General features: G+C 41.6%; 1 protein-coding gene across 2 annotated transcripts in view; it reads right to left on the reverse strand.

Moving 5' to 3' along the window:
- Positions 1-24,835, reverse strand: part of taf3 (TAF3 RNA polymerase II, TATA box binding protein (TBP)-associated facto) — a 190,983-nt gene extending 166,148 nt beyond the window's left edge. The window contains exons 1-2 of one of the 2 annotated variants that reach the window (XM_080207704.1): positions 24,506-24,835; positions 3,721-3,963 (exon numbers count right to left, since the gene is read on the reverse strand). In XM_080207704.1, the coding sequence (XP_080063830.1) occupies positions 3,721-3,963; positions 24,506-24,671 (409 nt within the window). In that variant the 5' untranslated portion in view covers positions 24,672-24,835. The remainder of the gene's footprint in view (positions 1-3,720; positions 3,964-24,505) is intronic. The other variant, XM_080207706.1, reaches the window with a different exon arrangement.
- Positions 24,836-27,441: the final 2,606 nt, after the last annotated feature.

Genomic DNA, 27,441 nt, shown 5'->3' on the forward strand with positions numbered 1-27,441 from the left:
GTAATACAGTATTAATCTTTTTAACAGCCTGCAGGGGGTAATTAAAGACTTACCTCTGACTTTCCTCAGAAACTCCCAACCAAAGGACTGAATTTTGCACAAACAGAACAAACATACTGTTGGGTTCCTTGGAAGGAAAATGCATAAGGCAAGAAGGCCAAATTTATAGAAGATTGCAATGAGGTGAATAATATGGTGATGCTCAGTCTATGATTATTCTAATAAACGTTGATGCAAATTACATGGAATAACTTAACATTTATGCATTTTAAAGTTCTTAATTTATTTGCCTTGACATATATGTACTGCATGAGTTTCACTGTGTTACAAACTAAGTAAAATGTTGGATAATCAGATACATCAGATACCAATCTTCTTAAACAAATGTAATTGAACTCAAGACTGTAAAAACTGCTTCTTGCAATATGCAGGACAGTCCTGTGCCCATGCAGGATCAAGGTTCATTGGATAAATTCAAATCACTAAAACTGCTCTTCAAATAATAATGTGCAGTATTGTTGCCATTGACACAAGGCCTGTACACCGCACATAATTAATCCTTTGGTTAGCTGGTCAAGTACTACAGTATCTTAAAGTTCATAAATTAAACAAAAAATTCCTATAGGTCAAAGCATTTAACTGAAACATTTGGCCGAATGTCAAGCCAGCCAATAAAAAATACATTTTAACACAAATTACCACTTCCAAACACAAGAAAAGTTTGCAGATAGTTTCTCCAAGATTTGCATTTTTCTAGCATGTCTTTACGTTTAGCGGAAAATCCCAAGCAGTTCACATAGAGGAGGTACAGTAGTTTATTGTTTATGCTGACAAATAATCTAAGGTCATGAGTTCAGTTCCCATTGTGACAAATTGTGGCAGTGAATGCAATAAATCTGGTAATTTGTACACTGACACCAGAAAGAAAAATGACAATGAAAGCCGCCAGAGTGTTGTAAAAACACAGCTGGTTCACTAATTCCTTCAGGGAGGGGAAACTGCCACTCACTCTTACCCAACTGTGAATCTAGTCCCACACCACATGTTTGACTCTAAATGCCCTGAGGGGTTAACAATAAATCATGCCTTGTCAGTGCCGCCACATTCCAAGAATAATTAAAATCAAATATATAATGAATTATTTTGAAGTTCATGACTGTTATTACGGTCAACAGGTCAGCCAATTTTGCAGACAGCAAGTTCCATGGATTCTCTAACATTCACCTCAGAAGGCTGATCGTCTATTTAAAGTCCCATTTGAAAGAAGGCACCTTTGACCATGCAGAACTCCCTCAATATTGTCCTCAGTAGCCAATCTCGATTATGTTCTCAATGGTGTGAAAATCCACAATCTCATGACTCAAAGGTAGTAAGATAATTGCAAAGTTGACAAACTGCATAGAAAATGATTATACTTGTGGATCATTTATAAGCTTAAAGGTGCACTTTCCTATGAAGAAATGTATAAATAAAACTCTGGGCTCATACAAAAATAACAGCTAGAGAGTCATTAAGACATAAGCACCCTATACATTTACACCTAATAGAAAGTAATTAACATGAAAGAGCAGTCTGATTTGAGTACATTAGCCCATCATACATTTTCTGAGAATCTGATTATTACGCTCCCGGCAGTTTTAAATACTGGTATTTAGTAAGATGCTTGAACATGTAAATATCTAATTGGTCTTATTTGTAAATTTTAAACAGCAAATATATATCCAAATGGAATCACACATTTGCTCCAAAATGGACATTTTCCACCTGGAAAAAGGTTTTTGTCTAGCAATGCAGCGTGACAATGGACTGAACAAAATGAAAGATCATCAAGACTGCTGCAGATACCAATTTGGAATGTATTCAATCATTATAAGAACACAAGAACTAGGAGCAGGAGGCGGCCATTTGAACCCTCGAGCCTGCTCCACCATTCAATGAGATCATGGCTGATCTTTTCGTGTACTCAGCTTCACTTACCTGCCCGCTTACCATAACCCTCAATTCCTTTACTGTTCAAAAATCCATCTATCCTTGCCTTAAAAACATTCAACGAGGTAGCCTCAACTGCTTCACTGGCAGGGAATTCCATAGATTCACAATTCTTTGTATGAAGAAATTCCTCCTCAACTCAGTCCTAAATCTGCTCCTCCTTATTTTGAGGCTATGTCCCCGAGTTCTGATTTCACCCACCAGTGGAAACAACTTCCTTGCTTCTATCCTATCTATTCCCTTCATAATTTTATATGTTTCTATAAGATCCCCCCCTCACTCTTCTAAATTCCAATGAGTACAGTCCCAGTCTACTCAATCTCTCCTCATAAGCCGACCCTCTCAACTCCGGAAGCAACCTATTATGAATTCCATTGACAACCTTGAATTCTCTAAATACTACCCTGCCCTTTACTGAAGTTTTTATTTGATTTAAAGTAGTTATATTCAAAGAATCTTGAGCACAGATCCTAGATGGATAGTTCAGTACTGGAGGAATGCGGTATTATTGAAGGTGGCATATTTTAGAATAAACTGATGATCTATTTGCCTATTCCAAACTTTGAAAGGACAAATAGAACGGTGAAGTGAACAGTTCATGTTCAATATTTATCCCTGAAATGCAACCAAAAGTAAATGAAATGGCCATTCTGTTCATTTGCTGCTTATGTGCAAATTCGTTCCCACGATTGCCTAAAAAGCAGTAAGAAGTCTCACAACACCAGGTTGAAGTCCAACAGATTTATTTGGTAGCACAAGCTACTAGCTTTCAGAGCGCTACCCCTTCATTAGGTGAGTGGGATTTCAGTTCCTACTCACTTTAACCTGGTGTTGTGAGACTTCTGACTGTGTTTACCCCAGTCCAACACCGGCATCTCCACATCATGGCTAAAAAGCAACAGTGATTGCACTTCAAGTATTTCATTCATCGCGGAGCACTTTAGAGATCCTAAAACATGAAAAAGAACTATATAAATGCAAGTTCTTTAATTATTACTGGAGGACACAGGATCATGAGGAGTTGGCCATTCAATCCTTCAGGCCACTCTGCCATTCAATAAGATCACATCTGTCACCCCACACCCCTGCCACTATATCCCCATTATCCTGCCTTTTCCCCATAACCTTTGAACCCCTTGTTAATCAAGGGCCTATCTATCTCTGAGTTAAAGACACTCAATCATCCTTGATACCCAAGACACCCAATAATCTTTGGGCTATCAAAAATCTCATTTAACGATGCCTTCAATAAATTCAATACCGCAGCCTCTGCTGCTTTCTGGGGAACAGAATTCTTCAAAACAAGAACTCTCAAATAAAAAACATTTCTCTTCATCTCCATCTTAAATGCTAGAACTCTTAATCTTATATAATGTCCCTGGTTCAAGTTTTTTACACAAGTAGAAACAGCCTCCTGTTATCTACCCTACAAAATCCCCTCAATGTATCAATAAGATTTTTTAAATCTGGTGACTCTAGAGAGACAAGATCAGCCATGATTTTATTGAATGATGGAGCAGGTTCAATGGGTCAAAACGCCTACCTCTACTCCTTACATGCTCCTTCCTCATTACACCCTGTGATATTCAACTGCCAAAAATTGTCATATTAACTGTAAAATAAAGGCCTCTTAATTCAATGCCTTACTAATGTGCTATTCCACTGGTGCATTCAACGAGACTTCCAAATAACCTTACCAACCAGCTAAGTTTGATACTTAACAGACCTCACCTTCTTGTGATGAGATGAGTGGAGGCATGTATTCGGGAATATACTCCCTCTCTTCACCAAGAGTCTTGGTTCCAGGCTGTGGGAATTGAAGCACATTGTTTTTGCTGACAGGAAATGCAGGGATTTGGTGTGCAAATCCTATGGGTTCGAGGTTGTGAATATAGTCTTCAAGTTCTGAAAGGCTGATTCCCATTAATTTAAAGGCCTGGCCTAAATCATCCAAAACAGGATCTGTGCGGCCATCTGGCAAAGCATAAGGAAAAGTAAGTTTAGTGGCACAGTAACATATTATAGAGCTAAAAGAAATATAAGCAGTTTCCAAGTACAATATTAATACTAATACTACAGTTCCATCCAGCCCTATACATGGTGAGAGCAGCCCAACTCCCAACTTCCCCTTTCTTCTTGTGGGAAAGAACCTAGCTTTTATTTGGGACTTCCCTATTGTTTTATAGGAAAACTGCAACTTTCTTTGTCGCCAAATGGTACATCAACAAACTGTACGAGTCAAGTGTTCAGATTTGCCATTATTCTAAAGCAACATTCCAGTCTGTCTCCACTGATAGTCAGGCATTATTTATCTTTAACACCATAGCGTGTAGTATTCTGATTAGAACATAACAACAGAATTTAATGCAGCAGAATAATGGAAGTATTTGAAGTGCTACATTTCAATGACAAACTATTATGTTAAACTGCAGAAACAAAATCTACATAAATTTGGCTTATATAAATTTTATGTGAATCGATGATTGTAAATGTCAAAATAATCAGGTTTGACTGTTTTCTCCCGTACATTTTAAAATAGCAAAGTTTTAAAGTCTATTCCAATACAAATCCCATTCTATGGCAGCCTTTCCCTGCATCCCACCTTCACTCAAATACTCAATGAAGTGAACTTAAATGAATCTTAATCAATGACTAGCCCTTTATTGACAATGCTTAATTACCACTTCTCAGCAATTAATAACACCAAATTGGTACATTTTATACTTTGATGTAATTCAGCAGTTCAGCACAATGATTTATTCTGCCTTTGCTACTGCAAAAATACAGGATTTTCAATGTCTTCTTTATGAAGAAACTCTCAAGTCCTTTCATGTAATACGCCACTAATTCAATGTCGGTTAGAAATCCAGTGCATTAGAGTACACATTGTTACAGTCACAATGCAGTCAACAGCACCTGAACTGCGGTGCATTAATAAATCCAAAATTTTAATTAGTAAGTGAGGCACTCACTAATTAAATGCAACCTCATTCAGGTGCTTAATTATTAAATGAAAATCGCTTTTGGAACTTTACAGCAACAAATTGTCAAAATGAAAAATACAGTTATATTAATTTTTAAATTGAAAATGTAAGTCAAATTAATAATTAGAATAATTTTGGGTGAAATCAATCTTAAAGAGATTACAGAACGTAAACTGAGTGGGAGTTTCCAGCTGCTGAATGGACGGGACCAGAAAGTCCAAGGTCAATAGACCTTTTAACTATCTGTCTTGCCCATGATGATTCCCATGGCGGGCAAAATTAGAAAATTTATTTACATGTCTAACTACAAATTGGAAACATAAGTATTTTTACACTATTTTTAAGAAACGTAATTACTAAGTGTTGTTTAAATTATTCTGGCCTCTCAAGATGGCAGCCTTCCCTCTCTTAAGGTGATGGCTTGTGCCATGGTAACACTGTGCTGAACACTGCCTGGTGTGGCTCCGATGTTCCACTCTGGAATGGCAGTGTCTGCTGCATTTCCTGCCAAGGAAGACAGTGGGATGAGAAGGGGCACAATTCACTGGCCTCGGTTTTCTCTGTCTCTCTCCTTTACATTTCTGCTCGCCTTCTCTAATTCTCTTCCAAACAGTTGGGCCCCAGAGGTCACAATGTCAGCGACTGTCTCCCAGTTGAGTGTCAATATCCGCCAGTTCATATCTCACTCAGTGGTGCCCTTGCAGCCGAGGAATGAACACCTTTGAGGTTGCAGCCCAATGGCCACTTCATCAAACAGAAAAACTTGGAATACACGCCATTATCCATCCAACGAACATGGCTGGGCCTTTGTTATTGCCTTTTCAATATTCACTTTTCACCTGCTCCAATGCATCCCTCCCTGGTGAGCTCAACGCATTCTATACCCATTTTGAGCAAGAGGAAAACAAGACCACACCCTCCATCCCAGAACCCTTGGATAAACCTGTATCCAAGGTCACCATTGTCAACATCAGACCAGCCTTCTTAAAAGTCAACACACGGAAAGCAACTGGCCGAAATGGGATACCCAAACGAGCACTTAGATCTTGCGCGAACCTGCTGGCGGGGGTATTCACAGACATCTTCAACCTTTTTTATACCTATCTGAGGTCCCTATCTGCTTCAAGACAACCAACATCCCATTACCCAAAAAAAACCCAGGCAGTGTGCTTCAATGACTATCGTCCGGTGGCTCTGAAATCCATCATTATATGCTTCGAAAGGTTAGTCATGGCATAAATCAATTCCTGCCTACCAGACTGCCTGGCTCCACTACAGTTCATCAATCGCTGCAACAGGTCCACGGCAGACACCATCTCACTGTCCCCACACTCAATCCTGAAACACCTAGATAACAAAGACACCTATGTCAGACTCCTATTCATAGACTACAGCTCAGCTTTCACCACCATTATTCCTCAGACTCATCTCCAAACTTCGTGGGGCTCAGCTCCTCCCTTTGCAACTGGATCCTAGACTCCCTTACCCACAGACTGCAGTCAGTAAGGATGGGCAATAACACCACTTTCACAATCATCCTTAATACTGGCCGCTCTCCAAAGCTGTGTCCTCAGACCCTTACTGTACTCCTTATGTACCTTTGGTTGTACGGTCAAATTTCCCTCCAATTCAATTTTCAAGTTTGCTGATGACACTACCGTTGTTTGTCAAATCTCAAACAATGATGTGACACAGGCCAGGAAAAAGATAGAGAATCTAAGGTGAACTGATGCAACAACAATAATCTCTTCCCCAATATCAACAAAACGAAGGAGATAGTCATTGGTTACAGAAAATGCAGTTGAGGACATGCCGCTGGCTACATCAATGGGGACAGAGTAGAAGTGGTCGAGAAATTCAAGTGCCCAGATCATCAACGACCTGTCCTGGTCCCTCCATGAAGAAGCTATAGATAAGAAAGCCCACCAATGCCTCTATTTTGTCAGAAGGCTAAGGGAATTTGGCATGTCTGCTACGACTCTCATCAACTTCTACAGATGCATCATAGAAAGCATTCTTTCTGGTTGTATCAAAACTTGGTATGACTCTTACTTTGTGCAAGACCATAAGAAACTACAAAGGGATGAACAAAGCCCAATCCATTACTCAAACAGTCTCCTGTCTATTGACTCTGACTACACTTCCCACTGTCTCAGAAAGACAGCCAGCATAACCAAGGGCCCCACACACCCCATTGAGAAATAGTTACAAAAGTCTGAGATCACGTACCAACTGACTCAAAAACAGCTTCTTCACTGCTACTATCAGACTTTTGACGTACCTCACATTAAGTTGATCTTTCTCTACACCCTAGTTATGACTGTAACACTACATTCTGCACTCTCTCCTTTTCTTCCCTATGTAAGGTATACTTTGTCTGTATAGCGTGCAAGAAACAATACTTTTCACTGTACATTAATACATGTGACAATAATAAATCAAATGAAGGCTGTTGTAGAAAGCTTTGTGCTTCTTGCTTGCCAATTCCTTTCTTTTTCAGTCTTCTTTCCGCAACCTATTAAAATCTGGTTACCTCGACACTAGTCTCAATAAATGAGTTTTGATTGTAAAGTGGGATAATATTTCATACTAAGATTTATATTAAGACAAACATTAATAGCTTTAGAATAAACAAATGTAGTTATCAGAGCTCTAAGCATGATGAGATACTTGACCAAAGTGACCATGGGGGCATTGGCTTAGTAGTTAGCAATTACGGCCATAACGGACGAGTCATTGTTAAACTGAAGGAGGAGATAAGGAGCAACTGAAGATCATACTCAAGGCTGAGGGGTGAGATAATGGGAACATCTGCTGATTTGATTTGATCTAATTTATTATTAGACCATAAGACATAGGGGCAGAATTAGACCACTCGACCAATCGAGTCTGCTCCGCCATTCAATCGCGGCTGATATTTTTCTCATTCCCATTCTCCTGCCTTTTCCCCATAACCCCTGACCCCCTTATGAATCAAGAACCTGTCTTAAAGACACTCAATGACCTGTCCTCCACAGCCTTCTTTGGCTAATAGTTCCACAGATTCACCACTCTGGCTGAAGAAATTCCTCCGCATCTCTGTTTTAAAGGATTGTCCCTTTAGTTCTAGTTTTCCCTACTAGTGGAAACATCCTCTCCACGTCCACTCTATCCAGGCCTAGCAATATACTGTAGATTTCAATAAGATCCCCCTTCAGACTTCTAAACTGCGGGTATAGACCCAAAGCCCTCAACTGTTCCTCATATGACAAGTTCTTCATTCCAGGGATCATTCTTGTGAACCTCCTCTGGACCCTTTCCAAGGCCAGCACATCCTTCCTTAGATATGGGAAGATATTACTGTTACATGTATTAATATACAGTGAAAAGTATTGTTTCTTGCGTGCTAGTGGGATCGTATGACTGGTTAAGAAATTAATAAGAAATATTATCATTAAAAGAAGGAAGATAAGAACAATAAACAAGCGCTAGAAACCCTGTACCGTTCAGAGAGGAACCTTGGCAGGTTGAGGCATTCTCTCACTCTCCACCATAGCAGAAGGTGAGAATTAAACAGGAATGTGAAAGAAGCTACCATGGATATGTACAAACACAGGTGAGATCAAAACAATAATGTGCTTATAAAGGACAAAAATCATTTATGCAATAAAGGCCTGCCCTGAACACATTGTAAACAATGATAGCAATTACTGAATCAGCCAAAGGGGCAATGGAAAAGAGGATCACGGACAACTGCATCAGAATTTGAAGAATCAGAGGACCATCAAGCACTGTATTTACCATTGAAAAATCCTCAAGGAAAAGATTATAAAAAACTCTTATGGTATGGTGAAGACATTATACTTTGTATCAGTCTTCACTCTTGATTAAAGAGAATGTTTAATAGTTAATTAATAGGTGCATTTAACAATAAAACTTCTTAATATTAATAAAGATGAAATGGACTGTTTTCAAAAGAATAAGGTATCGTAACAGATGGAGTTACCAGCCCAGATAATACAATCCAAGGGTTCTCAAGTCAATCTTTGCCCATATATTTAATGTCTCGCACGAATCTGGAATTCTTCCTTTACCCTGGAAGGAAGCCAACATAATAAGGAAAGTGAGAGGGCATGGGATAAAAGGGGCCGTTGCCTTGTTGATCCAGAACTGGCTTGTCCACAGAAGATGGGTCTTTTTCTGCATGGAGGTCAATCACCAGTGGAGTGCCTCAAGGATCTGTTCTGGGACCTTTGCTGTTTGTAATTTTCATAAATGACCTGGATGAGGAAGTGGAGGGATGGGTTGGTAAGTTTGCTGATGACACAAAGGTTGATGGTGTGGATAGTTTGGAGGGATGTCAGAAGTTGCAGCGTGACACAGATAGGATGCAAGGGTGGGCGGAGAAGTGGCAGATGGACTTCAACCCAGATAAATGTGTAGTGGTCCATTTTGACAGGTCAAATGGGATGAAGGAGTATAATATCAAGGGTATAATATCTTAAGCAGTGTACAAGATCAGAAGGACCTTGAGGTCCGGGTCCATAGAACTCTTAAATCGGCCTCGCAGGCACAGGATGTGGTTAGGAAGGCTTATGGTGTACTGGCCTTCATCAATCGAGGGACTGAGTTTAGGAGTCAGGAGATAATGTTGCAGCTTTATGAGACCCTAGTCAGAGCGCTCTTGGAATACTGTGCTCAGTTCTGGTCACCTCATTACAGGAAGGATGTGGTAGCTGTTGAAAGGGTGCAGAGGAGATTTACAAGGATGTTGCCTGGATTGGGTGGCATGCCTTATGAGGATAGGTTGAGGAAGCTCAGTCTTTTTTCCTTAGAGAGACGAAGGATGAGAGGTGACCTGATAGAAGTGTATAAGATGTTGAGAGGTATAGATCAGGTGGAGGATTTTTCCAAGGGCTGGAATGGTTGCTACGAGAGGACACAGGTTTAAGGTGCTGGGGAATAGGTACAGAGGAGATATCAGGGGTAAGTTTTTCACTCAGGGCCTGGTGGGTTAGTGGAATCGGCTGCCATCGGTGGCGGTGGAGGCAAGTTCTATAGGGTCTTTCAAAGGACTTTTGGATGAGTACATGGGACTTAATAGAATCGAGGGTTATAGGTAAGCCTAGTAGGTATGGATATCATCTGTGCAAATTGTGGGCTGAAGGGCCTGTTTGTGCAGTAGTTGTTCTATGTTCTAATCCCAATCTTTAAAAGGGGGAAGGCAGAACTGATTAACAACACGTCTATCTGTTGGACATCAGCAGTAAGTAAGACGTTTGGACAATTCACTATATTAAAAGCACACGATTTTGACCTTGCAAAAGGCTTTGGTCAGACCTCAGCTAGAATATTGTGTTTAGTTCTAGTCTCCTCACATAATGAGGCTTTGGAAAGGACGCAGAGGAGGGTTAGTCAATTAAATCTCAGATCAAAACATCTTAGTTACCCAGAGAGGCTCAAAGAGCTGGATCACCATAATTTATAGAACTATAGACTTAGAGGTGGTTTGATCAAGATTTTTAAGATAATTAAATAGTGTACTGTGTGGATCAATTATTTGAACTGATTAAGTGAATGAGGAACATTTTGCAGAGAATATTGGATCTGTGCTTGCAATCTCATCTGGTGAAGGCTATATTCACTCAAGCAAGGGCTGGTCCTGTTTCTTAAGCAAGAGGTAGGTCCCTTGTAATGTTCAGGGTGATGTCTGGGAATAATTTTGATAATCTGAGGATTGTCAAACGACGTTGAAGATTAATTTTCCAGATTCCTCCTACTCTCTTTGACATAGGTTTTTAGCTGGGTTTTCACCTCTCTCTGGAGATCGCATGGCTCTGGGTAGGATCGCACGAGGTGTCGCAAACATATGGTGTTAGGAAAACAAAGGTAGTTCTAAGGGATTTATATTTGTCTTGGTAAGTATTAGAAATAAAGTATAATTCTAAGTGGGTTTAATTTAATGTTTCTGTACTTGGAAGGATAGAACCTTCCTCAATTAGAATATAGTTAGATTCACGCTGGACAAAGGTGTTTGTATGGGTGGGGGCTGATTTCAATCCCAACTGTGTTTCTTGCACTTAGAGAAGATTACGCCATGAAGAGTAAAGAGTAGAAGTAGCAGTGGTTGCTTAGCAACTGGGGTCCTTGTAAGGTAGAAAGGATTTTTAAAAATTTACTTTTAGCTAGATATATTGCAGTTTAAGAAGGACACCAGGGAGTGAGCATCTCGTAGCTCAGTCTGGAGAAGCTCAACAGTCAAGGATGCTGAAAGGAGGTAGACTTTCAAAGAACATGATACAATCCAGATAACCAGGGAATTGAGACAGAAAAAATATCTTAAGACTGTAGTTAAGCAAACAATGACCAATATATTGTTCATGAGAATTCATGTGAAAAACAACGTGTTGTAAGAGAGAGACAACTGCAGTACTCAACACAGATTTTAGATATAAATCAAAACTTTGATGCCATTCCCCTTACTCTGACATTACAATCCTTTGGTTCTTTCTCCCACAAGGGGAAAATAACCCCTCAGCTTCTACCTTGGCAATCCCCTGACAATCCTGTATATCTCAATAAAGTTGCTTCTCATTCTTCTGAACTCCAATGAGTACAGGCCCAACCTGCTCAACCTCTTCTCATAAGAAAATCCCTCTATACCCAATAACAACTCTCTGGACTGCCTCTAATGCTAATATATCTTTCCTTAGATAAGGGGACACTATTTATCCAAACTACTAAAACTATCCAGGCTACTGGATTGTTGTGCTTGCAGCCTCACTATTGTTGTACTCTCAAATAATAAATATTCATCTGGACCTCAGCTTGAAAAAGTCACTTTAACAGTCTCCATACACACCACACAGACTTAATTACATTTAATGATGTTATTAAGGAGAGGCGATCCCTACTCTGAGTGTATCCATTTGTAATGAATGGAGGTTCAGCAGCTTAAAATATAGGTAGCAAATATAAATTCAGCATTCATTACAATCAGGATTGACATGGCAAGAGGAAGTTTATCACACTTGGACACAAGGCACAATTGAAAAGCTGAAGGGAAACACCTCAAGATTAACCACAAAATAACCAGTCATATAATATTAAAAATGTTGATCATAAAGTCTAACCCCAACTCTGTTAGCACTAAACTTCAAAGAGAATGACAAACTTGTAAAAACATATTTAAATCCAATCTGTACAAAGAATGATAAATACTACATACAAGGTCTTCAGAACAATCATCATAAAATACCAAGAACATTTGCTAATTATAACGGCCAAATGATTATAAACCATTTGACAAATTTTAATAGAATTTGACACAGGAAACCTACTGTGGAGAAAATGCTTCCTGCGGTATATAAAGTATTGCAGATTTTCTTACAACGAAAATGCATTTAGCACCACATCTAATTTAGCTGATTACACCAAACATCAGACCAAAACAACGATCCAGAGAAAGGTTAACTCAATCAAATTCCCGTAAAATTCCATTAACCCTTTTCAATTAGGCCAACACATCAAACTCGCTGCCAGCATTTTTCCAACAGACTTGGTAATTAAAAGGTGAATGAAGTATCATTCTAAATAAACTTTCTCAATATGCACATTACTTAAACAGTTGAGGCATTTATAGTGCCTGTGGAAATGATTGATGATCAGCAGTTACACAGCCACCTAAATGGCAAAATCAATCTTCTCAACTACTATGCACATGTCAACATCTACATAAATGCTATGTCCATACCCTTTCTGGCTTACGCACAATCCATATTTACTTTATAAATCATGCCACTTAAGTTGTTCCTCTAATCATCCTTCCCTTTTTGTCCTGAAATGCAATTTAATGGACACGGAAAGTCTTTTGGTCATTGGTTCTAAGTTATATAGGGATAGGCCACTCAACCTTTAGGCCTGTTACACCATTTAAATACTAGTACTGTAACTAGAAAATGAGTGGATGTGCTTTTAATAACAGGGATATTGCAGCAGAGCACAATGCCATCCACATGGGTGCACTTTTACCAAAGATCATTGTTTAGAAAACAAGAAAATTGGTTTCAACTGATTTTAATTTTCCTAATATAGGGAAGCCTTGACCAAATTTAACAACTCTCACAAAATTCCAAGCTGGATTTGGTGAGTCTCACATGAAATGAAGGTTGTATCTTGAACCTTCTTGATTGATACTATTGATAAAGTTATGAATAAATCAGACAGGCTTAAAAAAACTGTACAGCTTAGCTTTCTGTTTTTTCACTGTGTTTTAAACAATGACTTCTCATGGCTGTGATCAGGCTTTGAAAAGCAGAGGAAACTTCAGTAGCTTATTTGAATTAAATGGCAAAACTATACTCGGTTAGTGGCTGTATCTACTGAAATACCACTGTTCACAACCAGTTTCAGAAGTGCCTCTCAGCTTGTTTCCTAACAAAGCCATTAGCACTTCAAAGTATCCAACAAAAATATTTCAGGATAGATTAATCATTTTAATGGCACAATGCTGTCGCATGTAGGACTTGAAATATGCAATATCATGGCATTGGAGCTACCTTATCCTGAGTTTCAAATCTCACTTCTGCTACTGTCTGAAAGTGCCAGGTATTTACACTTCGAACCAGATTCAACCTTAAGCCACTACTGTGCACCCTCCAGCGGCTATGCTGAAAGTCTAGGAATTGTTGCGCCACAATACATAAGTGGCATATAAAAATTAATCATTTCTTTAACCTGTCCTTTTTTTTGAATGGAACTGATTCGGATAACTTTAAAATTGCAGAAAATCCACAATTCAGCAAGTGGGAAAAGTTACTTTTGAGAGTCACAAGTTAACACAAACTGAAGGAAGCTTCAATTAATTGATTTGATTTTAGCAGAATTAGTGAAATTAATGTTAAAGCAATGCTTTGACTGCATGTACATAATTTAGTAACTCACTATACTGAACTAATTCATTGAAAAAAATCAAAAGTTATTGCTGTCTTGATGTTCAGAATATCACTAAGGCTATACTTAGATCTATATCATAGTTGCTATGGCGTTAGTGAACAAATTAACTGAAATGTGTCTAAAGCAAACATAAAATGCATATAAAAGTCAAAATCTGTACATTTGGATGCAGTTTTTCAGTACAATTATCCACTACAACAAAATTGCATAACTTTCTTGGAGATGAGGTTACAAGGGTTACCACACAATGATAGAGTCCTATGTCACCTTCCACATTGGTAACCCTTCCACCCAATGTTTTCAAAACCTCAATTACAAATTTTAAAAACCATCTGTAAAATACAAAACTTGTATTTGTTTGGGCTGAAGGGATGGGGAATTAGCCTAATTCCAAATACATGTTTGGTGAGCAGGAACTGACCCATGACAGGGAGAGACTCCAGGAGGCTGAACACTATTAATTGCCATTTATTACATACCCTGGCACACAAAGCCCATTATGTAAAATTACATACGTATGCGTAGTGGAGGACATGCCCCTATTTACATCAATGGGCATGAGGTGGAAAGGGTCAAGAGCTTCAAATTTCTAGGCGCCCAGTCACCAACAACCTGCTTGGTCCCTCCAGGCTGACGCTACAGTTAAGAAAGCCCACCAACACCTCCACTTTCTCAGAAGACAAAGGAAATTTGGCACTACGACTCTCATCAACATTTACAGATGCACCATAGAAAGCATCCTTTCCAGTTGTATCATAACCTGATATGGCTCCTGATCTGTCCAACACCGCAAGAAACTACAAAAGGTTGTGAATGTAGCCCCATCCATCACCCAAACCAGCCTCCCATCCAGTGACACTGTCTACAGTTCCTACTACCTCAGGAAAGCAACCAGCATAATCAAGGATCCAAGCAACCTGGATATACTCTCTTCCACCATATTCCATCAGGAAAAAAACACAAAAGTCTGAGGTCACGTACCAACGACTCAAGAACAGCCTCTTCTCTGCTGCCATCCAACTTTTGATTCAACCTACCTCACATTAAGTTGATCTTTCTTTACACCCTAGCTATGACTGTAACACCACGTTCTGCACCCTCTCCTTTCCTTCTCTAGGTTCACTTTGTCTGTATAGCGCAAGAAACAATATTTTTCATTGTATATTAATACATGTGACAATAATTAATCAAATCATACATACGCAGTGCAGTACTTAATACACAAATGTTGTATTGTAGTGCACAATAAGGACATCAACTCTTTCACAATACCATCTCAGATATCAAATATTTAGGTTTTATCACCAAGAAAAACACATAAAACATCCTTCTAGAACAGGTTCTTTTGTAGTTTGCCAAAAACAACATTACAATAGATTGTGTGGTGATTTGAAATGTAATTAATTTGGTAAATTGGGGTGTTTATAAACTAGCGTAATATTAGTGTAATGAACATCATAGTTAATGAATGTGTCCAATATACTTTGTCCAAAATACCAAGATGTATTTCAAAACTATACTGTGATACCTGTAGTTATGAAATATTATTGTTAATCAGATAAATCTTATATAACATTCTTACTTCTGTAGACATGACCTTTGCAACATTTCTAAAGCTGATATCACTGGCAAAATACGAGCTAGATGTCAATGTAGTTAGATTCCAGAACTTTTAAAACCAAATAGGATGAGAACTTTTGTGTACAGAGGGGGTGTGTTTATTTCATTTTTACTTCTTTCCCCATAACAATTCTGCTTAACTGAATCAAATTATAACGTGGAAAAGAGAGAATTTTCCTAATGGGAAATTTGCAGTCATGCTATCTCACACTTGTCTTACGCCATTCTCACACCCCCACTGTAGCTCATCTGCAACCATTCTGTGACATCTGCCATCTAACTGCACCTAACTTGACCCACCCTCTACTTTGCCCTGTAGAAGAGATCTCCATAGCTTTTCAATTCTGATCAAATGAACAAAATAATGACATTTTCTTTTCTGGAGGTCACTTTATAGCAGTACTTCCTGTTCCTGTAATTTCCAGTGCCTCTTCATTAGTCTTATGGTCTGTACATGGAATTTTTAGCATACATCTTAACATCAAAATTTCAAAGACCTCTATTTGTTCCACAAATCTTCACTTACTGTCCAGGTTTCTGAGGCATACGGCAAAGTGGTTAGAATGCAGCATCTTATCCATTTTTTTTTCCTGGTTACAAGCTTGAGTTTCTATGTTGTTAACACATCATTCATCTTCACAAATTTACTTTTGGCTACCTCTATCCTCCTTCTATTCAGCACCACACCAGCCATCTTCTGTTACGGTTTATCCCAAATAGACGAACCTATCTGCCTGTTCCAGTGTGACACCATCTACTTCAATCTTCATTCTAGTTTATTCTAATATATTCATTCTAACTAACATTGCTCTTGTCTTTTTGGTGTTCATTTTCAATCTACATCCTAAATTTCTAATAGGCTTTATGAGATCATTTGAAATTGGAGCTGGAATAGGCCATTTGATTCCTTGAGCTTGCTCCACTGATAAATAGGATAATGATTGATCTTCTTCACAGACTACACCTTCCGGTGCTCCCCCATATCCCTCTGAATCCACTGAATCCCAACAGTGCCCATTGAATCTGCATCAACTCTCAAAAGAACATCTTACCCAAGCCCACCCATCCCCCTATTCTGCCACCCTTTCCCTATAATCCCTGCACCTTTATCATGGCCAACCCACCTAACCTGCACATTTTTGAAGGAAACCAACAGACACAGGTAGAGCGTGCATACTCCACACAGACTGTCACCGAAGGCCAGAACTGAATCTGGGTCCCCAGCGATGAGACAGCAGAGCGAAGGACTGTGCTACCTTAATACCCTAAAATCCACTAATCTCAGATTTGAATGTACTTAATGATTGAAAACCCTGGGTAATAGAATTTCAAAGATTCACAACCCTTTGAGTGAGGAAATTCCTCATGTCAGTTCTAAATGGCTGATCCCTTATTCTGAGACTGTACCTCCATGTTTTAGATTCACTGAGCAGAAGGAACATCATCTCTTCTGTCAAGAACTTGATACATTTAAATTAGACCACCTCTCATTCTTCTTAATTCTGGAATATAGGCCCACCAGATACAATGCAGGCTGTGGGGCAGGTTTGTTCCTTAGAAGCTATTTGGTGAAGAGCTTGTATGGGGAGGAAGGGAGGTATGGAGTGAAGGCCTTGGTGGGTGTGTGTGTACTCGCTTGTTCAGTTGTGTCTCTGTACTTGTGTATTTCTGTCTATATGTGCATGTATGCACTTGTTTGTATGTCTATGTTGCCACTTAAGAGTATGTACGCACATTTGTGTGTTTGCATGTCTAAGTGTGCGCATTTATATGTGTGTTTCTATGTCTGTGTATGTATTTCCAGGTATTGGGGGGGGGCATGGTTTGTGGCTTGTGTGTGTGCGTGCGTGCGTGCGCACACGCACCTGTGTTTGCAAGTGTCTAAGTGTGGACATGTTTTATTTACTCGTAGGGATGTGAGCGCTGCTGGCTAGACCAGCATTTATTGCCCATCCCTAATTGTCCTTGAACTGAGTGGCTCACTAGGTCATTTTGAAAAACATTTAAGAGTCAATCACGTTGCTGTAGATCTGGAGTCATATCTAGGCCAGACAATTCAGGATAGCAGATTTCCTCCCCTAAAGACATTGTTTTAAAAACTCATCTGATTCACCAATCATTCAACTTTTAATTCCAGATTTCTATTGAATTCGAAGATCAATTACATCTATTCCAGCCAGAAATGTTTAAAGCTCCTACGCCACTACCCAGGAGTAGCCCAACTGCCATTAACACCAAGCCAACTATCTGTAAATGCCAACAAAGTAGCAACCCATCTCCTCCATATGGAAAAGGTGCCTCTGGAAGAAAAAGTGAAAAAACATATAAAGACCGAGTGGAAGGTCTTTCGAAGGCATGACAATTTCAGATCGCACCTTGAATCCTTCTTTGCAGTGGAGCTGGACAATGTGCTTCAAAAAAATCAAGCCCAGCTCTGCTGCCAGCTATGACAACATTCTTCCCAAGTTTCTCAAACACCTTGGCCAATGTGCCCATTGCTGGTTGCCTTAATTCTTCACAAGGATTAATTGTGATGGAAGGCTGCCTAAATCCTGGCCTCCCAAAATCTTGATGTGGATATGCCGGCGTTGGACTGGGGTAAACACAGTAAAAAGTCTGACAACACCAGGTTTAAGCCCAACTGATTTATTTGATAGTACACTCACTAGCTTTCGGGGTTAGTCCCTTCGTCAGGTGAATGGAGAGTTCTAATGGGGAGACCATGCAGACGCTACGAAAACGGATGAATGAACATCGCTCGACAATCACCAGCAAGACTGTTCCCTTCCTGTTGGCGAACACTTCAGTGGTCACGGGCATTCAGCCTCTGACCTTCGGGTAAGCATTCTCCAAGGCGACCTTCACGACACACGACAGCGCAGGGTCGCTGAGCAGAGACTGATAGCCAAGTTCCGCACACATGAGGACGGTCTCAACAAGGATCTTGGGTTCATGTCGCACGATCTGTAACCCCCGTGACTTGCCTGGGTTTGCAAAACCTCACTTACTGTACTGACTGGAGACAATACACATCTCTTTAACCTGTGATCAGTGCTCCTTCCACTCACATTGTCGGCCACTTTAAGACTTGAACAGCAGGGTAGGTGTAAAGATTTGCATTCTAATCAGTAATCTCTAAACTGTCTGCGCTTTATATGCTCTGTCGAGGCCAGAACTCTCCACTCACCTGACGAAGGGACTAACCCCGAAAGCTAGTGAGTGTAAAACCCAGCTTGCAGGTGCAGCAGGTGATCAGGAAGGCGAATGGGATGCTGGCCTTCATAGCGAGGGGGATTGAATATAAAAGTAGGGAGGTCTTGCTGCGGCTGTATAGAGCATTGGTGAGGCCGTAGCTGGAGTACTGTGTGCAGTTTTGGTCGCCGTACTTACGCAAGGATATTTTGGCCTTGGAGGGAGTGCAGAGGAGGTTTACTAGGCTGATGCCGGAGTTGAGGGGGTTGAGCTATGAGGAGAGGCTGAATAAACTAGGCTTGTACTCGTTAGAGTTTAGAAGAATGAGGGGAGATCTCATTGAGACGTATAAGATGATGAATGGGATGGATAGGATAGAGGTGGAGAGACTCTTCCCACTCAGAAAGGATAATAGGACTAGGGGGCACAGCCTCAAGGTAAAGGGGGGGCGGTTTAGAACGGAGTTGAGGAGGAACTTCTTCACGCAAAGGGTGGTGAATCTCTGGAATTCTCTGCCCGTTGAAGTGGTGGAGGCTACCTCGCTAAATATTTTTAAGATGCAGGTTGATGGGTTTTTGATAAGCGAGGGGATTAAGGGTTATGGGGAGAGGGCAGGAATGTGGAACTGAGCCACGACAGATCAGCCATGATCTTATTGAATGGCGGGGCAGGCTCGAAGGGCTAGATGGCCTACTCCTGCTCCTATTTCTTATGTTATGTTCTTAAATCAGTTGGACTTAAACCTGGTGTTGTCAGACTTTTTACTCCCAAAATCTGACAGCATCTGTTCTGAGGTTATTTTCAAAGCCCATTTTCAATTAAGATGGCTTTTAGTGAGGGTGAAGTAATTGCAACCACGTTCTTGCCCTGACCACATCCAACCCAGCAACAACAAAATGCTCTCAAGCATATTCTATCTCCACAGTGCCAAGAGGGAACTCAACATCTTCTTGAATGACAAGACAGTGAATCAGAGACATCCCATTTATCTTGGGGTTACCCTTGATTGATTAATGATATACGACAGAATAATCTGATCAAGGTGGCTGCAAAGATCAAAACATGAAACAGCCACATAAGAAAACCTATTGGCTGTTTATGGGGTGCAGATGCTCAAAGCTTAAGGAGCTCAGCTCTTGCCATTATCAACTCAACTGCTGAGTCCTGTTCACCAGTATGGTACAACTCATCCCATACCAGCCTTGCAAATATCCAGCTTAATACAATAACGCACCTCATCTTGGGTACCCTCCAATCAATCGTTGGCCCCCAATCCTGAGCAACATATTGCATCACATTAGGAGGGGGATTGCAACAAGAAAGCTCCTGGAGAAGGTTTACATCAACCCATGCCTGCCAACTACCAATCCACCTGTTGTTCTAAGACCAACTTGTTAAAGAATAACAACCGAGGGCTTCCAGCAGCATGAATGGAACCAACACATCAGCATTAACATCCACTGCATCACAGCTCCAACAGCCTGCCCACCCAGCTTCAATCGGCCATGCTAATGATGGGCACTTTCAACTGTTTCCTCACTAGCCTGAGGACTTTGTGCAGCAAATTGGCACAAGTGAGGCCTTGCAGGGATCCAAGACAGCAGCTACAGTGCACTCCAATCAATGACTCAGTGAAGACTGTCCCTGACAAAGTTCAAAAGTGGCTCAGATAGCTCCATTTAGGCACCACTAAAGCTATTGCCTGGCTTTATGATTATTGTAAGAAGTCTCATAAAACCAGATTAAAGTCCAACAGCTTTATTTGGTAGCACAAGCCACTAGCTTTCAGAGTGCTGCTCCTTCATCAGGCAGTGCTTTGAAAGCTTGTGCTACCAAATAAACCTGTTGGACTTTAACTTGGTGTTGTGAGACTCCTTATTGTGTTTACCCCAGTCCAGCGCTGGCATCTCCACCTGATGATTACTGCACAGGCTAAGAAAGTGTGTTACTGTCTAAACGTATGTGCATCAGTATACCTGTATGCGGATGCCTGTGTGTGTGTTGCAGTCTAAGAGTGTGTGTATTTATGTATCTAAGTATGTTTGTGTGCATTTCATATGTCAATGTGGAGATTAGTATGTGTTAAGAGTGTGTGTCTAGGTGTGTATTGTTATCCAGGTGTGTGCTTCTAGGTATGTGCGTGTCTAAGTGTGTATCGGTGTCGAAGAGAGTGTGTGTATTTTTGTGCATGTCTAGTACATGTGAATTGCTGTCTGAGTGTGTATTTGTGTATTTGTGTGTGTGTGTGTGTGTTGCTGGTTAGACAGCATGCGTATTTGTGTGTGTTTATCTAAGTGTGTGTTACTGTCTAAGATTGTGTGTATTCTGCATGTGTATTGCTATCAACGAGGGCGTGCATTTTCATGTATGGGTGCCTAAATGTGTATTTCTGTGTAAGAGAATGTTTTTTGACCAGGCAGAACCAGTGGATGTGGTTTATTTAGACTTTCAGAAGGCTTTCAACAAGGTCTCACGTAGCAGATTACTTTGTAAAGTTAAAGCACTTGAGATTGAGAGTAGTGTCATGAAATGGATAGAAAGTTGATTAGCAGACAGGAAGTAAAGAGTCAGAATAAATGGGTGTTTTTCTGATAGGCAGGCAGTGACTAGTGGTATACCATAGGGATCTGTGCTAGATCCCAACTGACCACAAGAATTTAATGATTTGGATGAGGGAATTAAATGTATTATCACCAAATCTGCTAATGATACAAAGTGGGTGAGCTGTGAGGAGGATGCAAAGGTGCTTCAGCATGATTTGGATAGGCTGAATGTGTGGGAATATGCATGGCAGATGCCGTGTTATCTGAATAAATGCAAGATTATCCATTTCGGTAGCAAGAATGGGAAGATTATTTGAACGGATGTAAACTGAGAGAGGTGGATACTCAGCAAGACCTTGGCATCCTCATGCATCAGTCACTGAAAGTAAGCACACAGGTACAGCAGACAATAAAGAAGGTAAAAGGTATGCTGGTCTTCATAACGAGATGATTTGAGCATCAGAATAGGGATGTTTTTCTGTAATTATATAGGGCATTGGTGAGGCTGTACTGAGGTCTGTGCATGCCGTTTTGATGTTCTTACCTGAGGATGTTCTTGCTATAGAGGGAATGCAGCAGAGATTTACCAGGTGGATTCTTGGGATGGCGGGACTGTCTTACGAGAAGAGACTAAGTCAGTTAGGATTATATTCATTGGCGTTTAGAAGAGTGAGGGGATCTCACAGAAACCTGTAAAATTCTAAGAGGATTATACAGATTCAGAAAAAATGTTCCTGATGGTTGAGGAATCCAGATTTAGGGGTCATAGTCTGAAGATAAAGGGTCAACCTTTTAGGACTGAGGTGAGGAGAAATTGCTTCACCCAGAGGATGGTGAATTTGTGGAATTATAGATATCACACAGGAAGTAGTTGAGGCCAAACGTTGTAAGATTTGAAGAAGAAATTAGATATACCTCTTAAGGTTAAAGGATCAAGGGAGGGGGGGGAGGGGAGGGGGGGGCAGGATCAGGATTTTGAACATGATCAGCCATGATAAAGTCAATGGCAGAGCAGGCTTAAAGGGCCGAATGACCTACTTCTGATTCTAGTCTCTATCTACGTTTCTATGTATTTGTGTGTGCACACCTAGATGTATATTGTGGTCTGAGAATGTGTGTAAGTGAATATGTGCATGCCAAGGTGTATATCACTGTCTAAAACAGAGAGTGACAGTACATGTGTGCACTCACACATGCGCGTCTAGGTATATATTACTGTATAAGAGAGAGTGTGTGTACACCTAGGTGAATATTGCAGTCTAAGAAAGAGTGCGCATGTGCCTACATGAATATTCCTGTCTAAGAGTGCGTTTGTGTGTGTGTGTGTGTGTTGTGTGTGTCTGTCTGTCTAGGTTTATATTGCTATCTAAGAGAGTGTGTGTCTGCATGCCTAGGTGTATATTGCTGTTTAAGAGAGAGAGTGTATGGGCCTAGGTGTATATGAGAGAGAGAGTGAGAGAGTGTGTGTTCTACGTGAATATTACTGTCTAAGAGTGATTGCGTCTCTTGGTTTATATTGCTAAGTGACAGTGTATGTTTACATCTAGATGTATATTGTTGTCTAAGAGAGAGAGTGTGTACACCTAGGTGTATATTGCTATTTAAGAGAGAGTACGTGTGCCTAGGTGTATATTGCTGTCTCAGGGAGCGTGTGCACCTAGTTGTATATTGCTGTCCAAGAGAGACAGTGTGTGTCTAGATATACATTGCTATCTAAGGTAAAGAGTGCGTGAGATCCCCTCACTCTTCTAAATTCCAATGAATATAATCCTAACTGACTTAGTCTCTTCTCAAATGACAGTCCCGCCATCCCAAGATGCATATTACTCTCTCAGGGAGACTGTGTACCTCGCTATATACTGCTGGCTGAGGGACAGAAGGAGAATGTGTGCTTGACTAAATATTTTTGTATGAGAGTGCGTCTAGATGTGTATTGTTATCTAAAGGAATGTGAGAGTGTGTGTGTGTGTCCAGGTGTACATTGCTGTCTCAGGGAGAGTGGGTGCCTAGGTGCATACTGCTCTCTATGGGTGTGTGTGTGTGCAGGTATAAATTGCTCTCTCAGGAGTGTGTGTGTCTAGGTATATCCTGTTGTCAAAGGGAGAGGGGGACTGTGTGTGCCTAGATGTGTATTGCTCTCTCAGGAGCAATACACCAGTGTGTGGCCTGGTGCATATTGCTCTCAGGGTGTGTTTGCCTGTGTATAAATTTCTATACGAGAGTGTGTCTAGATGTCTATTATTCTCTCAGGGAGTGTGTGCGTGTGTGTCTGTGTCTATCCAGGTGCACATTGCCCTCTCAGGGAGTGTATGCATCTGGGTATATGTTTCTATGGGTATATGTGTGTGTCTCTAAATGTGTATTGCTCTCACAGGGAGAGTGTATGCCTTGGTGTATATTTCTATATGAGTGTATGTCTAGATGTCTATTGTTTTCCCAGGGAGTGTGTGTGTGTCCAGGTGCATATTGCTCTCTCAGGGACTGTGGGCGCCTGGGTATATGTTTCTCTGTGTGTGCGTGTGTCTTTAAATGTGTATTGCTCTCTCAGGGAGAGTGTATGCCTGGGTGTATATTTCTACCTGAGTGTATGTCTAGATGTCTGTTGCTCTCCCAGGGAGTGTGCGTGTGTCTAGGTGCACATTGCCGTCTCAGGGAGAGATGGAGTATGTGTGTGCCTGGGTATATGAGTGTGTATCTAGATGTCTCTTCTTTCCCAAGGGAGTGTGTGTGTGTCCAGGTGCATATTGCTCTCTCAGGGACTGTGGGCGCCTGGGTATATGTTTCTCTGTGTGTGCGTGTGTCTTTAAATGTGTATTGCTCTCTCAGGGAGAGTGTATGCCTGGGTGTATATTTCTACCTGAGTGTATGTCTAGATGTCTGTTGCTCTCCCAGGGAGTGTGCGTGTGTCTAGGTGCACATTGCCGTCTCAGGGAGAGATGGAGTATGTGTGTGCCTGGGTATATGAGTGTGTATCTAGATGTCTCTTCTTTCCCAAGGGTGTGTGTGTGTGTGTGTGTGTCCAGGTGCATATTGCTCTCTCAGGGAGTGTGTGCGCCTGGTGCTGGTGCTTGTGTGTGTCTCTAAATGTGTATGGCTCTCTCAGGGAAAGTGTATGCCTGGATGTATATTTCTATATGAGTGTGTGTCTAGATGTCTATTGCTCTCCCAGGGAATGTGAGTGTGTCTAGGTGCACATTGCTGTCTCAGGGAGCGTGTGTGTATAAATAAGGCTCGGGTACTCACACAGCTCACTGTAGCGATGGCAGCCCCGGGTCAGCTGCTCGATGTACCTGTTGAGTACATCGGTCAGGATGTCGCAGGCGGTGACCTGCACCGAGTCCCAGCCCAGAGCCTGGCAGATCTGCGCCACCGCCACCCGCAGCAAGGCCCGCCCGTAACTGTCACACATCCCGGCTCCGCGCCAACACCCAGAGACCACAAAATAGAGCTCTCTCAGTCTGCCTGTCTCTGCGCCGACCCCCTGCCCTCAGACTCGCCGAGCCGGCATGGCTCTATCCCCGGGAGCCGCCGCCGCCGCCGCTCGGCCCCTCACTCCTGAGCCGCCATGTTGTTTTCCGCCGCCGGCTCCTGACTCCACAACGCGCGACCAATCGAGCGCCAGGAGGTCGCTCAGCACCCGGAGCGGTCATATCGATGGTGCCGGATCTACTGGTCAGGCCTGCCATTGTGGTTGCCCTGGAGACGGAGATGGCTGGGATGGCGGCTGAGGGGGGACTGGCCTGCCGGAAGCTTCCTGCTGAGACAATAGTCTGTGTGTGTAACATAATACACCCCCTCATTCCAATATTTAAAGTTTATTTATTGTCACAAATAGGATTACATTAACTGCAATGAAGTGACTGTGAAAATCCCCCAGTCGCCGCACTCCAGCGCCTGTTTGGGTAACACTGAGGGAGAATTTAGCATGGCCAATGCAGCTAGCCAGCACATCTTTCAGACTGTGGGAAGAAACCGGAGCACCCGGAGGAAACCCATGCAGACACGGGGAGAACATGCAAATTCCATGCAGACAGTGACCCAAGTCAGGAATCGAACCCAGGTCCCTGGCTTCTGAAGCAGCAGTGCTGACCACTGTGCCACCTCGATAGACACTCTGCCACATCAGGAGATATTTTGCTTTTATTTGATTTATTATTGTCACATCTATTAGTATACAGCGAAAAGTATTGTTTCTTGCACGCTATACAGACAAAGCACACCATTCACAGAGTACATGGGGAGAAGGAAAGCAGAGAATACAGAATGTGGTGTTAGATCCATAGCTAAGGTGTAGAGAAAGGTCAGCTCAATATAAGATAGGTCCATTCAAAAGTCTGACAGCTGCAGGGAAGAAGCTGTTCTTGAATCAGTTGGTACGTGACCTCAGACTTCTATATCTTTTTCCCAACGGAAGAAGGTGGAAGAGAGAATGTCTGGGATGTTTGAGGTCCTTGATTATGCTGGCTGCTTTAAATACTGTGGATGCTGGAAATCTGAAACAAAAACAAAAAATTCTGGAGAAATTGGCAGGTCTGGCAGCATCTGTGAGATTCGGAATGTTAAATCTGCTTTTTTTTCCTCCAAAAACCGCTGAGTATTTTTTTCCCCAGCATTTGATGTTTTGGTCTTAGAGAGCTGGTGGCTTGTAGCTTGGACTGGGGGTAAGGAGGGACTAAAAGTCTCATGGGAAGAGAAGAGAGTAGTACTGAAACCAAGAGTTGGAGCAGGAGTTCAAACCCGGTAAGTCATTGTAAAAGTTTATTTATTAGTCACAAGTAAGGCTTACATTAACACTGCAATGAAGTTTCTGTGAAATTCCCCTAGTCGCCACACTCCAGCACCTGTTCAGGTACACTGAGGGAGAATTTAGCATGGCCAGTACACCTAACCAGGTGCATTAGGATCAAGGCTACAAATAGGACAGAGACTTGGAATATCATCCATGAATATTATCTGTAAATAGTTTGTTTCTTGAAGTTAAGCTTTCCCTTGAGAGTTTACACAGTTTTGATGCCGGTGGAATAAAGGAACCTCATTTTTCTTAACCTTTATGCAGTCCATTTGCTTGAACCCCACATTACATTTGGTAACAGAAGTGAGTTTCCACATCACAGGCATCAGGTCGTGGCAGACTAGATGGGAAGTTGCCTGGCTGATTGGAGCAGGTGGTGGAAAAGCTGAAACTGACAATATCCATGAGGGATGCTAAAGTTGCTCAAGTATTGTTGGAGACTAAGGCATCCGCAGAGGAAACTGAACCTTAAGGCCTAAAACAGGTAGAGGCTCCCCAGCTGCATCCCCTTGATTCTGAGAAGGAAGAACACCTTCTTCTATCTGTCTTTGAGTAGGAAGTTGGACAGATTTGGGAGAAGACCAAAGACACATAACAAACCATGGCTAAAGCCTGGATCGAGGTTGCCTAATTGGTCATGGCATCCAAAGGCCTCAATGGGAGTGAGAAGGCATTGTTTGTGGTGGAACATCTGTACAGGAAAGCCTGTCGGGAAATTCTGGAAAGAGGGATATATGTTCAGAGAAGTCTGCAGCTTTGAGGTGCTGGCATGGATTGGGGGGAACAGCAGTAGCCTGCCATAGTTACTACAGAACCTTTATGAGTGCAAGCAAGTCGAGGTACGAGCAAAACTGGTCTCCCTATCCCTGGAGCTGGTGGAGTTGCTTGACCACAACGTCCTCCTGGATACGTCCCTCAAATCAACCAGGTGATGTGCATAATTGGTGGGACGACACTTCTCAAGCTAGTAGGGTGCCATGGTGGACAGTAGTTAGCACTGCTGCCTCACTGCGCCAGGTACCCGGGTTTAATTCCTGGGTCACTGTCTGTGCAGAGTTTGCACAGACCCCTGTCTGCATGGGTTTCATCCGGGTGCTCCGGTTTCCTCCCACAATCTGAAAGAGTGCTGGTTAGGTGCATTGTCTATGCTAAATACTTCTTCGGTGTACCCCAACAGGCGTTGGAGTGTGGCGACTAGGGAATTTTCATGTAACTTCATTGCATGGTAAAGTAAATCTACTTGTGACACTAATAAATAAATGTTAAAAAACTTAAAACTTAAAAAACTTTAAACTGTAAAGAAGTGTGTAGTGGGGGAGTTGAGTGGGCCTTGGTGGCTTGACATCTGATTTCAGAGCAGGCCATTCCTTGTTGGGGCTCTGGGTCC

This window comes from Carcharhinus amblyrhynchos, chromosome 19 (assembly GCF_965287045.1).
Source record: "Carcharhinus amblyrhynchos chromosome 19, sCarAmb.v2.hapA, whole genome shotgun sequence".
Lineage (NCBI taxonomy): Eukaryota > Metazoa > Chordata > Chondrichthyes > Carcharhiniformes > Carcharhinidae > Carcharhinus > Carcharhinus amblyrhynchos.